This window comes from Primulina huaijiensis, chromosome 3 (genome assembly GCF_012295235.1).
Source record: "Primulina huaijiensis isolate GDHJ02 chromosome 3, ASM1229523v2, whole genome shotgun sequence".
Classification (NCBI taxonomy): Eukaryota; Viridiplantae; Streptophyta; class Magnoliopsida; order Lamiales; family Gesneriaceae; genus Primulina; species Primulina huaijiensis.
Window position 1 is genome coordinate 26,477,066 of NC_133308.1, and position 14,915 is coordinate 26,491,980.

Consider the following 14,915-nt stretch of genomic DNA (forward strand, 5'->3'; position numbering starts at 1 on the left):
TGTCGAAAATCAGGTAGTATTACTGCACTCCAGGAAACATTTTCTGCTATCGGTTTCTTCTTGTCACTATGAAGAAAATTCTGTTTTTCTCTCCAAATTGTCAACGTGTGAATTGCAAGGGCCTCAAATTCCATCTTAGATAATTGTTCTTTCAACCACCAACAAAGCTCCATCGTGCAAAGCTGTGAGGCTCCCCCTAAAACTAAGGCAAAAGATGTGTTCTTCCACATATATTTAATTGCGGCACAAAAGAACAGAGCATGGCAAGTTAGGAGGAATGATTTGTTTTAATTATGGGTGCGAGTCAAATTTACATATGACATTATTAAAAAATTACTAGCTTCAATTCGACTCAAACCCGAATCAATTAGAAGACTCTCAACTCGAAACTTACCAACTCTAATCAACCCGTTCAACCTCATTTTGATTTTTTAAATTTTTAAAAAATATTTAAATAAAAAATCTAAAATAATAATGATATTATTTTAATTTAAACATATGCTAACCATTTTTTTAAAATATAATTTAATTCTGTAAGTCTAAGTATAGAAATTTATTCAATCAAATAAAAAATATTTTAAAAAATATACAAAATAAATATAAAATGATGAAAATTTATGATATAAATATACAATAAATTTTTTTTTCCGAACATACAATATCTAAAAATTTAGACAATATTTATTAATTATATATTTGTAAAAAAATTTAAATTTTCGGGTCAATCCGAACACGATTTGTTTTTGGAGTCAAATATCGAGTCCACATCGATTAGTCTCGAATCCGAAAACCTTCAACCCAAACCTGATTTTTTGAGTCGAATCTAATCACATTGACGAGTTGGGTCCGACTTTAACACCCCTAAATGATCTCATTTTAAATTTAAAATATTGATGTGGAAGAAGTTACTATATTTTGGATATGAATTGTGATGGCTGAGGGGGGAATGAGTTATACATGTCCACAGTTTTAAAATCTATATTAAAAATATATATAGGCGACAAAAATAAATTTGCGAAGGTACATATTGAGCCTCGTGGAATCCACAGTACAACTCTAACCGCAGTCTTCCTCCACCGTTGGTTGCCCACGCCCCCACCGCTGACACAACGCCGCACCCGAAGCTTCTGTGAGAAGACAGCAATGGGGCTGGCTCAACTCGCTTCTCGAGCCCTCCTCCGATCGACCCGATTCACATCCAAACCCTATATCCTTCGCACCATCGTCTCCACACCAGACCGCCACAACTCCGAAACTTCCGCAGCCGCCGCAGAACCAGATCTACCTCCTAGAACTCCTGTTGGGGGCGCCCGAGTCCACTTCCCCAATCCGGATGACGCAATTGAGGTGTTTGTCGATGGATACCAAGTCAAGATTCCAAAGGGAATGACGGTGCTGCAGGCCTGCGAGATCGCTGGGGTTGACATACCGAGGTTTTGCTACCACAGTCGGCTTTCCATCGCCGGAAATTGTCGTATGTGCCTTGTCGAGGTCGAGAAGTCGCCCAAGCCAGTGGCTTCGTGTGCCATGCCTGCTCTTCCCGGTACTGTGATTTGCTATCATATCAAAATTTCCTGGTTTCTTGAAATTCTTAGTAAAAAAATTTACGAGTTGGGTTGTGGGAAATATATTATTCGTGCTAAATGTGGTGTTGAGGCTTTCTATTTGTTTAAATGTTTGCTGTTGAACGTGAACCATACCAGCTCGATAAGTTTATTGACTTTAGAATTTGATGCGATCAGCTTGAATTACGATTGAATTTATTGATTGTTAGTTTTGGATGCAAATATGTGGTAATTTGTTTGGTTTGTAGTCGTTGTAGCTTAACTATGGCATAATTTTTGGGTGCTTAATGATTTTACTCCTTTCTACTTTTTATAAGAATTTTTTTCTTTCATAAAAATACTTGGGTTAGCATCACCTTCTTAATTTAAACTTCATTTAGTATTAAAATGTTAGTTACTGCTGCCTTGCTTATCTATTTAGGTTGGCTGAAGTTTGAACCTGCTCCAGGTTGAATTAGAAGTTTTTTATCTGTGTCAAGTTGCCCACCCCTGTTTTGCCTTTTTTATTCAATCTGTATAAGTTATTTCCCTTCGGATTTGTTTCGAGCTGGTTTTGATTTCAATAAGCTCCGCTATTACCAAATATCTTAGTGTATGTCAGTGAGGTGATAGTTAACCAGTAACAACTGCACCATCCACAGTCCTCTAAAAAGTCAACTCTCTCAAGGTACCAATTACAACCTTTAGTATTCTGGATGGGTTTAGGCTAGTTTATAATTGTATGCCGATTTTACCTACAGTGAGGTTGATAAATAATTTCATCTGTGCTGTGACCAAACTCGACATTGCCTGAATAATTAGTGGTTGTCCCCTGTTTGTTATATTTTTTCTTTGGCAACGTTTTTTGTCTGATACATTTAATTATCCCTCTGCAGTTCTGTAAAGCAAGCAAAACAGGTTTTGGTTTGGGCTTTTGTAGTTTATTTTTTATTCTTCCCTGTGAAGCACTGTTGAATTGATCTTATGCACAAGGTTGCTTTCCAATCTTACTTTTTCTGTGCCTTTATCCAAATTCTGTTGACAGGAATGAAGATCAAGACTGATACACCTATTGCGAAAAAGGCAAGAGAAGGGGTGATGGAGTTTCTGTTGATGAACCATCCACTAGACTGCCCAATTTGTGATCAGGGCGGAGAGTGCGATCTTCAGGATCAGTCTATGGCTTTTGGTTCTGATCGAGGTCGTTTTACAGAAACAAAGAGATCTGTAGTAGATAAGAACCTTGGCCCACTGGTTAAGACAGTCATGACTCGATGTATTCAATGCACAAGGTTCAAATCTCTATTTCTTGTGCTTTATTTTTTCATTTTTGATTTTATGTCTTCAGTTGGAGATACACATGCAATCATGGTTCTTTTCTTCTCTGTATGTAAAATTATAACTCGTTGAACTAGGCCAAAGATTCAAATGTAGTTCAGAATACTATGCTTTTTCTAACTCTTCCATTCATGTAATGGACTTAATGGTTCATTTAATATCTTTCGGAAACAAAGAATGCCGATGAAAATCAAACTCTTGTTTGTTTAACTTGTCACCTATACCTTTAAACAGATATTTTAGAATTACTTTTGCATTCTAAATAATTTTGAGAATATATTTGGAAAGGATTTTAAATATTAATTTGACATGTATGTGAATAAGTTTGTTTACCAGTGGTATGAAAAATGTGAAGCTACGTAATGCCTGGTTGAGTTGGTGAGAATTTAATTTGGCAATAATCATGTTTGAATAGTTGATTTAAATGCAAATTGATAAAATAATTGCAAAATTTGGAGGAAAAAAGAAGCAATTCTCAAAGATTTGTGTCTAAATTTTGGTTGAGCTTTTGAGTGGTTAGAGGAGATTGGAGAAATTTTTACTCAGAAGTCCAACCAAGTAACATTAAGTTTTTGTTTTTATTTTTTAAAGCTCATCAAGTTTAGGGTAATCTAAAAAATAGATTCGACTGAACAGAACATCAATACTGGCTTTTTTAAATATCCTCATCTTTTTTCTACTCTTTGCATATATGCTTTAGTTTCTTTATGAATATTTACGATCAGTATTGATGGCATGCAATCTTATGTCATGTGGATGTGCTCGTTAAATAGGTGTGTAAGGTTTGCAACAGAAGTAGCTGGTGTTCAAGATCTTGGAATGCTGGGTCGCGGTAGTGGAGAAGAGATTGGAACTTACGTTGAGAAGCTAATGACAAGTGAGCTGTCAGGGAACGTGATTGATATTTGTCCAGTAGGAGCCCTGACCTCAAAACCTTTTGCCTTTAAAGCTCGTAATTGGGAGTTGAGTGGAACAGAGAGCATTGATGTCTCTGACGCAGTTGGTTCAAATATTCGTATTGATAGCAGAGGTCCTGAGGTTATGCGCATTCTGCCACGATTGAATGAGGTATTTTGGGCTTTATGCGCCATATTATGGTTGCATCGTACCCCTGATCTTTAAGATATCTTTTGATATGCATCACCTGTATATGGATGGGTTCTTGTCGGCTTTATGAACGCTCTTTCTTTGTTTTCTTTTAAGTAACAAAATTGCTTAACCTTATAAGATGCATAGCATAGATTCTGGTTTCAATTGATTGTCTTATCAAAACCTATAATTAATTACAACCAGCTTGGTTAAAAGCATCCTAATAATCATGCGTAGCTGTATAATTGTATTTAATTGTTTTTTAGCACTAATTCATTAGGTTTAATGACTTACTCTTTGCAATTACTTTATCTAATTATTAAATTTAAATAGCATATTGATTACATTAAATTTGAATAGCATATTGTATTATTGTTCTTAATTTTATTGAGATGGCATTTCTCACCGGATGCAAACTTACCTTTGTTTAATTTTAAGGCTCAGTTGTAACTGAATTGTATACAAAATTGTGCTTTTGTTGGATACGGACAGCCTAGGTGGGACATATAGACATCTAAAAAGCTTATGCTACACAACTTATTATATCTAAACTTTGTCTCTGCTGGTGTTAGTGTAATGGCTGATTTGATTTTCATTCTATGTGATTCTTGTACTTTTTGCCATAACTATTTATTTCGGTTTTGCGTTGCAGCGTTATGCCTTTTGAATCGTATGTTGACCATTTTTTTGCATTCTTAAACAGTTAAAATCACGGATTTGTTTTTCTGAAACTTGAGTTTGTTTGTTACTGGCTACGTGTTTGTAGGACATCAATGAGGAGTGGATCTCGGACAAGACACGCTTCTTTTATGATGGTTTGAAGAGGCAAAGGCTAAGTGACCCCATGGTTCGTGGAGCCGATGGACAGTTTAAGGTTGTGAGCTGGCATGATGTGCTTGCTGTGGTTGCAGAAGTAATTCACCAAGTTAAACCTGAGGAAATCGTTGGGGTTGCTGGTAAGCTGTCTGATGCCGAATCCATGATGGCACTAAAGGATTTCTTAAACAAGATGGGATCAAATAACATTTGGTGTGAAGGGAATGGCTCAAATCCAAATGCTGACCTGCGAGCCGGATATATTATGAACAGTAGCATCAGTGGGTTGGAGAAAGCGGATGTTTTCCTTTTAGTTGGCACACAGGTAAATATTTTATTTATGATTTAACACTATGGAGAACTTTACATTAAGATACCTTTTGTTTTATACAACTTTTTTTTATCATTTGTGTTTGATACAACTTGCTCAATCATGGTCGTTGCACTTTTTTTAATTCATCCACATGGAAAATTATCTGATTTTGGTGAACGATCATCTATAGGTATGGAAGTACCTAAGCATTGGTCAACAAAGTCTCATCTATTACTATTATTAAGTGTAAGCCTATTAGAACAAAAAATGGTGCCGTGGTCTGGTATTTTGTTTTCTTCTTCTTTTTTTATATATTTTTTTTAATTTTACAATTTCAACTTGCAGTTTAGTCCCTCATTAGTTTTTACAATTATGATATTATCTCTATTTGAATATAAATCAAATTATTTATAAAAAAAATGTACAAGCATGCAACATGTTCGTCAGTGTATTTTTTTTAATTATGCAGTAGGACTTCTCCATTAATGATTTGCTGAAAGTTTCAAAAGTTTTGTGGTGAAAAATCCCCATAATTGCTTGGTTTTAAGTTTTTCTTTATTAGCTGATTGAATTCTTTAAAGTTGGTATTTGGATTGATGGTTTTGAATCTAAGAATTTCAATTATATAGTAACAAATCTATCTCTTCGTTTGGATAAATCCATTTCACAATATATTTTAAATACACAACTAGTTATTTTTTGAATGATTGTGGATTTGAAATTCATTTCAATATGGAGCAATTTGAAATCATTCTTTTAAATAATTTCTCAATCAAATCTTCCAATCATAACGCAACCTATGTTGCATTTGGATTGATTTAGATGAAGAGATCCGATTTGAGGAATGAATTTCAAATGACTGCCATCATAGATGTAAACTCTTGAAATTGCATAATTTAATATGAAGTGGATTTTTTAAATTTAATTGAATTTTGTCCATCCAAGGAAGTCAAGGAATCTGAAATCATTTGACATCCATAATCTCAAATACATCAATCCAAGCACAAGCTTATGGTACACTTGGATTGAGGATTTGAAGCTATCAATCTGAAATCCATTTGTTTGCTCGGATGAATTTATATTTGGTGAATTTCATATCCTCATCTTTGTTAATTTATGTAGATCTATTGGTAAATGTCATGAATTTGAAATGCATGAAGAAGTGCATCCTTAGGGTGCACTTGGATGGAAAGATTTGAAGTCGTGGATTTCATATCCATTTGATTGCGGGAAAGAATTTAGTTGGATGTATTTCAAATCCACCCTTCTATCAAAGTTTGTAGATGTAAAGGTGATTGTGATGTATTTGAAATACACTGTCATTCTTCAAACCACTCCAAAATCAAATCTTTCCATCTAAGCGTGGCCTTAAATTTTGTCGATCCAAACAAGGAAATGAATTTGAAATCTATCATTTTAAATTCATCAATACAACGTAATTGAATTTGCAAAAAATAAGAAAACCCTGTTAAGTAACCTTGAGTTTTTTAGGGAGTAGTAGCCAAAAATGATAAATTAGTTATTAATGCATTGGTCCTTTCTTTTTTGCCTGTTCTATTTTTCAAGGACTGACTTGTTGATCACAATGTAACAAAAGTAAAAGTAGAAATTTTAGGACTGCGATTTATTAGCCCATATCAAATGTTAGAAATTGCTGAAAAGAGGTTTTAACTAATTGAGCTTTCTGTTTAGAGTTGATTGAACAGTTTGCACAATCAATTGTGTACTGATTCGACAAAATGTTTTTGTGATCAGTGTTTTTTTTAAAAAAAAATAGGGATTTGTTGATAAACAATGTAACTAAAGTAAAAGTTGAATTTTTAGACTTCAATTTATTAGCTTATATCAAATGTTAGAAATTGCTGAAAGAGGTTTTAACTAATTGGGATTTTGTGTTTAGGGTTGATTGGGCAGTTTGCACAATAATTTTGTACAGATGCGACAAAATGTTTTCTTTGATTCAGGTTTTGTTTAAAATAGGGATGTGATGATCTATGTCTTCCATACTCTTAGATGCCACTCCTTTTGTTCGACTTGTTACAAAATCAATTAATATTTCAGATATTGTGTTCCATTTTGTAAACCTACAGTTTACACTGTTCATTGTGCTTGATTGCTCATGAAATATTACAAAATAAGTGATCTTAGGACCAAGAAGCCTTATTTTTCTCCATTGGTACTCTGCTTTGTTTCTTATTCCATGAAATTTTAATATGAAATTCTTGTATCTTAAGATCTCAGGCACCTATGTTGAAGTCTACTGTAGTCGTGTACCATAATCATGTGCACATTTTGGACTTCTGACCTGGACAGCTTTTTTTCCATGTTACTGTTTTTGAATCATGATTTATTTCAGTTCTAGTTTTAAAGTACATACAATCAGGTGGTAAAACAAAATCGACATGGTACTGGGCTTTTTATGTGTCAGGTTTCAAGGAGGTTGTACATGAAATAAATAAACTTAATGGTGGTACATGAAATAAATAAACTAAACTTAACATCCAATAGCAACATGGATGGTTTTAATTGTCATCTACTTGAAGAGCATAGTGAATTTTTTGTTTGTTAAGTACAACTTAGAGGCGTCGCCAAAGGCTTACTCTGAATGATAGGAGAAAGAGAGGGAGTGGGTTTGGGCATCGCGATACGTTCTATATTCATGAAAGTAGTGTATCTTTATCTAAAATGGTCAAGCGTTCTCAATTATCTCAGTTCATTGCATCTTGTAATTTTCAGAATCGCTCCTGTTCTCTTTATTTTCGTTTTTATATAAATGTGGATCTTTTAGCATTTGCATGCATCTAGAAGAGTCAATTTTTATTTGGTGGATTTTTTTGCACTGTCGATTTTATGCTGAGTCAATGAAATTTTTGACGAATTATTTGGGTATTTTATCAGTCTTCTATGCTAATGATTTTGAATTGTCAGCCAAGGGTCGAAGCCGCAATGGTGAATGCCAGGATACGGAAAACTGTTCGAGCAACCAATGCTAAGGTTGGTTATGTTGGCCCTCCAGCTGATCTCAACTATGATAACCAGCATCTTGGCACAGGGCCCGAGACACTTACTGAACTTGCTGAGGGACGCCATCCATTTTCTTCTATTCTATCAACTGCTAAGAATCCTGCCATCATAGTTGGAGCCGGTATCTTTGAGAGGAAGGATAAAGACGCAATTTTCTCTGTTATTGATGCCATTGCAAAAAAATCAAATGCAGTTACTCCTGAATGGAACGGTCTTAATATGCTGCTGCTTAATGCCGCCCAAGCCGCGGCACTAGACCTTGGACTTGTACCTGAATCCGACAAAAGCATTGAATCTGCCAAGTTTCTCTACTTAATGGGTGCTGATGATACTAACTTGGAGAAACTCCCTACTGATGCCTTCGTGGTTTACCAAGGTCACCATGGCGACAAGAGTGTGTATCGGGCCAATTTAATTTTACCAGCATCGGCTTTTAGTGAGAAAGAAGGGACGTATGCTAACACAGAAGGGTGTGCTCAAACAACTGTACCTGCAGTCCCTACGGTTGGCGATTCCAGGGACGATTGGAGAATTATTCGAGCATTATCAGAGGTGGCAGGTGTTCGGTTACCTTATGATACACTCGGTGCTATTAGGGCCCGAATAGGAACTGTGGCACCGAATCTCTTGCAAGTTGATGAGAGAGTGGCTGCAACGTATTCGACTTCTTCCATGAGACCTGAGGTGAAGGAGAAGATGGATAAGGCCCCGTTTGAAACTTCTGTCGAGAATTTCTATATGACAGATTCGATTTCCAGGGCGTCGAAGATCATGGCACAATGTAGTGCGCTGTTGAGGAAGTGATAAATTATTCCATGACGATTAATAAAGCGCCCCGTTACTTCTCTTTGGGTAAGGTTTTAGTGTTCATTCCGGACCAAGAACAGGGTGAATGAAAATCTGTAACTCTTTTTTTCTGTGGTGCCATTGTTATGTGTTCACTCATAAATGGCAAGAAGACGACTTCAGCCTATGTTGGTGTATACCTTTCTTTTGGTAAACTTGAAACCCAGAAAGTACTTGGGCTTTTTTGAGTTCAAACAGCTGCAGATGTCTTTTGTTTATAAAATATCAATCGGTTCTTTGAAAAAAACTGATTCTCTTCTTTTTTTCCTCCCACCCCTCAGAGTTATAGTGGGTCATACCGTAATCTGGTGATATTTGGCGAGAAAGGGTTGCCTAGCAAATGAAGATAAATGGTAATAAAGAAACATTGTCTTAGAATTTAGACGTATTTAAGCATTGAAAACCATAAAAAAGGTACACAAGTGAAACAAATCGAGAGGTCGCACGTAAGTCAGGTGGGAAGGTCAAATAAAAAAAATGGTCCCGGTTTTAGAGTGACAAAACAAAGAAAATCAGTCCCAACAATCTTCTGCTCTGTCATCCGTTCTCATGTAGCATCAACAACATGACACAACACAAGCAGCTCGAGAAAAGCAAATAACCTTCGAACTCCGAAAGGAATTAAAGCCAATCCATCTCAAAAGCTTGTAATGAAGAAGCTTACCATTTCTGGCTACGCTTGGCTACTTTGGATTGGACACAGAAGACGAGAGACTTTATAAGGATCTCTCTTCGAACTTACATAACAATATTTTGTGTCATTTAAATTCCGCTAACCGTCGCAGAAACAGTTGCTAATGTAAGAGACGGTTTAAAAAAGTAGTAGTTTAAAACGACATTTTTTTTGTAGCAGTACTATTGGGTTAAATGACTCAAAACTTCAATTGAACTTGACTTAATTAGTTTGTGTAAACGTAATTTGGAAAACAAAAAATGATATTTTTTTTGTTTTTATTTGAGAGATTTTTTATATAATAGTATATATAAATATTTTTTTTTCTTTGGAATAATAAGTATTGTAGAAATCACCCCTGTATGCATGTGTATCTGTAATCTTAAAAAAAAAACCAAAATATTATAGACAAAAACTTGTGTGAGACGGTCTCACGGGTCGTATTTGTGAGACGGATCTCTTATTTGGGTCATCCATGAAAAAGTATTACTTTTTATGCTAAGAGTATTACTTTTTGTTGTGAATATGGGTAGGGTTGACCCGTCTCACATATTAGGATATGTAAGACGGTCTCACATGAGACTCACTCAATATTATATTGTAATCTCAATTTTTCTATAAAAAATCTCAATTTTTATAAATATAATAAAAACTTATTTTAATAAATTTATTACTTATCCGTAAAAATTTATTTTCGTAAATTTATATACCTTATATCCAGGTCTATAACTAACATATGTTATTAAATTTTTTATTCGACATATATCCTGATCCTAACAAACGGAGATCTTAACAAACTAAAGAAGACCAAGTTTTGATGTCTCATCCTTGCCACTAGAGTAAGACATCTTTGGCACTAATATATGTTTCAATTTTGAAAAAACTTTTAAATTTATAAAAATATTTAATTATCTTTTATCTTTATTTTTTAAAAAAATTGATGGCCATTTTTAAAAAAAACGAAAAAAAACGCACTATTGTTATGTTGTACTCTTTACATTATATTTTCAAATGTACTATATATCACACATTATTAGATAACTATCCCAATATATTTTTGCATAAATGTCATCCTTAATCTTTTTAGTATAAAAATATTTTCTTGAAAAACAAAACCAAACAAACCATACATTCTTTCAGCACAATGCCCAAAATCAGTCCAGAAAATATTTTTCCCACAATATTGAAAATAAACCCACATATTATAAATCACTACTCCAAAAACCTTGGACAAACAGAGCCAAGATTCACCAAAGTTTTCCAAAGGTTAAGGATCTAAAATAAAACCATCCTATCCACTTTATTATTAATAATAATATCAGAAATATTTTATTAAACTTATTAAACTGACTGAATCAAGAAACAAACAAGCACTATAATGCCCGTAGAAGCTCAAGGCTTTCCAAGAATGGTGGTCTCTGCAATCATAGAGGTGACAACATATGGATCCATGTTTGAAGCAGGCCTCCTGTCCTCAAAGTAACCCTTGCCTTCTCTCTCGGTGTCTCGGCCAACACGAACTGACGCACCTCGGTTAGCAACCCCCTACAAGCAGAAACATTCCAAACGAAATGTATTCGATAAGTTTAATGTTGTTCATGAAGAAGACTTCGATGTTTGAAACTAGCATTATCAAGATTCAAGGGATTGAAAATAATGCAAGAGCTGCTGGTTATTTAGAAGATGAAAGAAGGTTTTTTTTCTATATAATAGAGAGTAAAGATCTAATTTTTTACCCATTTGAAGGTCTTGATGTCAGCGGTTTCGTGTTTTCCAGTTAGACGACGCTCATTGCCTTCACCGTAGGCAGCGATATGCTCTTTGTGCTTGAGTTCAAGCTTCCCAATAGCTTTCTTAATGACTTCGTAACCTCCTTCCTTCCTCATGGACTTCGTGCTAAAAGAATGTTAAATGAGAGAATGCGATTAGTGATATAGTCGAATATAACGCTCTCGCGAAATCGTCTAGGAATTCAAATGACTGTGGTACCTGTAGTTGGTGTGAGCACCAGCCCCATTCCAGTCACCCTTTTGTTAAAAACAGCAAAATATCAATAAGGGCGAGAAAAGACTCGATAAATCATAAAAAGATGGAAAATGAACGTGTGCATTATAGAACACCCGAAAATGTATTTTCCCCTATCACCAACTGTTTTGGGTGATGCATTTAATTTTTTTTACGCCAGGTTACCGAGAAAAATTAAATAATGCGAGACGTATGAAGGTTTACCTGGATAGGCTTGGGATCGAATGAGACAACCACCCCAGCGATCTCCGCAATCCTCTGCCAACAGTAAATGAACGTTTCAAAAATTCATTTCACTTTCTAATTTATTACACGAGCACGCGACAAAAGTCACCTCTAGTATGTAACGAGACATCCACACTTCGTCACCAGACGAGATGCCAACAGACGGTCCTACTTGGTATTCCCACTAAAATTGAAAGCACATTTAGAATCTCAATTGTTAGGCCGAAAAAATATAACAGAAGACATTAAATATCTCATCATGAAGAGAAGCTAGACGCAGCCAACTCTACCTGGCCAGGCATCACTTCACCATTGATGCCACTTATATTGATTCCAGCATAAAGGCAAGCCTTGTAATGCGCATCAACAATGTCACGTCCAAAAGCTTTGTCAGCTCCAATACCGCAATAATATGGACCCTACATTGATAATGCGTCAATACTCGATATATGTAAATATAAATAAATAAAGGAATCCCGAAAGAAAATGTTGGATCTAGGATTATAATTACCTGAGGTCCAGGATAACCACCAATCGGCCATCCAAGAGGCCATTTAACTTCCTTTTGCAAAAGAGTGTATTCTTGTTCAATACCGTACCTATCAAAAATAAAATTTTGAACAATCACAAGCCAAAAATGAGTTGATATATTCTGCAACAGAATTGGAGATATGCTACCATGGCTCTTCGGCTTGAACTTCAGGGTTGCTGAAAATCTTGGCAGCGCTGTGTCTCTTGTTTGTTGGAATTGGATCACCAGCCGGAGTGTAAGCATCACACATTACCTGTGAGAGACAAAAATATTTTAAATTTCGCAACAAATCTTGAAGCCAATAGGATTTGAAATATATAATAAGTATTAACGACTCAACTCACCAATATGTTATTACCCCTCCTGAATGGATCTTTGAAGATTGCTTGAGGACTGTTATATTGCATTATAACACATAATGATTAATGTTTAAATCTTTCATGGAGAATAATATCAAAAAGAGAAAAGTAAACAATATAATCGAAATACTTACTATATGATTACTTCACTGTCTTCTCCGGGAGCTTGGCCAGTGCTGGATCCATCATAGTTCCACTTGGGAAGCTTTGAAGCATCCTTTACGGTTCCAAAAATAGTCTGAGAAGGAAAAAAGTAGGCCCGATTATATTGTAACTCAAATACATTCAGAGAACATGTACAAGAACTTTCATCTAAGGAATTACTTACCCTGGCTTTACTCCTAAGGTCCATACCAGAGCCACCAATCCTGCCAAATATATATTTAACACAGGTTTGAGTAATCTATAATCAATGGATAAACAAGATTTCAGAAAAAAGGGTCCTTAAAGAGAAATCAATGTGGAGTATTATATATAACAAAACCACTGAATGGAGAGCACCATGAATTTAACTGAAATAGGACAAAAAACAAAATAAATAGTCTCAAAACAGATTGGGATGATGCTAGATTCCCTCGTACATAAGCCAGAGTTGAATTACTTACAAATATACGACAAAAATTGAGGAATTATAGTAACACACGTTTTCCTCCAGATTAACAAGAAAAACAGGTAGCTTATTTGAAACTCATTCAGAATCGATCGCGCATAGTTATTAGATACAGAAGGTGCAGTAAGGCTTATAAATATTGTACAGCCTAGGCGCAAGGCAAGGTGTGTGATTTATTGAACTGAAGTGCCGTAAAGGATGATTATGACAAAATCTAAATATTTAAAGAAAATTTCATCAAACATAAACAAAATATATAACTCACAAACTATTAAACGCCAATGAAACAAATATTTGTTAGTCTACAATAAAATATTAGTGACTGTTATAATACATTTCATCTTTAACTATCCTCACAGGTACAGTGGAGACTTTAAAGCACTCCAGGACCAAGGCTTTTAAGATTAAGGGACTTTCCAGACTACACGTGGAACATACACAACACTATATTCCCTAGGCTACACATGAATTCCCGTGATCCCACGATCCCAACATGGTTTCAAGATCCAATGGGGATGACCACCGGATGTGTTGTACCCAATGAAACATAGTCAGAACCATGGATGAGCCTGCTAAGCATTCAAGATATAGTTAAGAAATTTAAGATCACTGAAAATCGTATATTTCCCATCTCAAGAATGGATAAGCATAAATAACAGAAACAAATACTAGCGGAAGTCAAAAAATAATATGTTAGATCCGCAGTCACCATCAGTTTATATGTGTATATGTAAACAAACCATCGAACAGCCAGTTACCATCGTTTGATTGATGGAGGAAATTTATTCAACATTTAATATATAGCAAAATCAGATATTGACACAATATTAAATATATAGGCAAATCACGGATCTCCTTTCATTGGTTAAAGTTAAAACCAAGAAAACATAACAAAAAAGCCACTGGCTTTCCATAAAAACTAACAAAAAACAGATCGTAAAGGAAACAACATGAAACAGAAAATAAGAAACAGACTCATTTCACAATGATCCAAATCATGTGAACCTCGAAACACAGATAAACAAAAAAGACAACATAAAAACAGATCCAAATCCAGAACCCACAAGAATCGTCCAGCACAAATCTCGTTCCAACGAACGCAGAGCAAAAAAAGTTACAGAAATGTCAAGAAAGACAGCATCCCGCTGGAAAAGACTCACCAGACATATTCGGCAATGATCTTATCAGTGGATTCTGAGAGGTTGAGATTGATTAGATCTGAAAGCAACGCCATTTTCAGAGTCTTCCTCTACCTTTACTCTTCTCTCTCTCTTTCTCGGTGAATGAATAAATGATTGAACTGGTTTGCGGAACAAGTGTATTTCTTTTATAGTGGGAGATCTGAGGGTTGATGACATATGAGACACACGAACTCTGACATTATCAAAGCCAACATTTTTATTAAAAACTAAATTTATTGTTTTTTTAAATGAAATATATAAATTAATCAATTTTTCAATATCATGTTAACATTTTTCATTATCAAGTCGTATTTTTTGGTTGATGAAATCTTAGCATAAA

General features: G+C 35.0%; 2 protein-coding genes across 2 annotated transcripts; one reads left to right on the forward strand and one right to left on the reverse strand.

The window, feature by feature from the left end:
* The first annotated feature begins 1,008 nt into the window (after positions 1–1,008).
* Positions 1,009–9,206, forward strand: LOC140974155 (NADH dehydrogenase [ubiquinone] iron-sulfur protein 1, mitochondrial). Its single transcript, XM_073437444.1, has 5 exons — positions 1,009–1,543; positions 2,590–2,836; positions 3,656–3,950; positions 4,738–5,112; positions 8,029–9,206. The coding sequence occupies exons 1-5, from the start codon at positions 1,144–1,146 to the stop codon at positions 8,926–8,928; spliced, it is 2,217 nt and encodes a 738-aa protein (XP_073293545.1). The 5' UTR covers positions 1,009–1,143; the 3' UTR covers positions 8,929–9,206.
* A 1,620-nt stretch (positions 9,207–10,826) lies between these two features.
* LOC140974159 (glutamine synthetase-like) lies at positions 10,827–14,775 on the reverse strand. Its single transcript, XM_073437447.1, has 12 exons — positions 14,555–14,775; positions 13,113–13,152; positions 12,919–13,022; positions 12,770–12,818; positions 12,572–12,678; positions 12,405–12,492; positions 12,184–12,312; positions 12,003–12,077; positions 11,873–11,926; positions 11,633–11,670; positions 11,380–11,539; positions 10,827–11,188 (listed from the first exon to the last, which is right to left on the reverse strand). Exons 1-12 carry the CDS (start codon positions 14,626–14,628, stop codon positions 11,036–11,038), a joined length of 1,071 nt encoding a protein of 356 aa, XP_073293548.1. The 5' UTR covers positions 14,629–14,775; the 3' UTR covers positions 10,827–11,035.
* Positions 14,776–14,915: the final 140 nt, after the last annotated feature.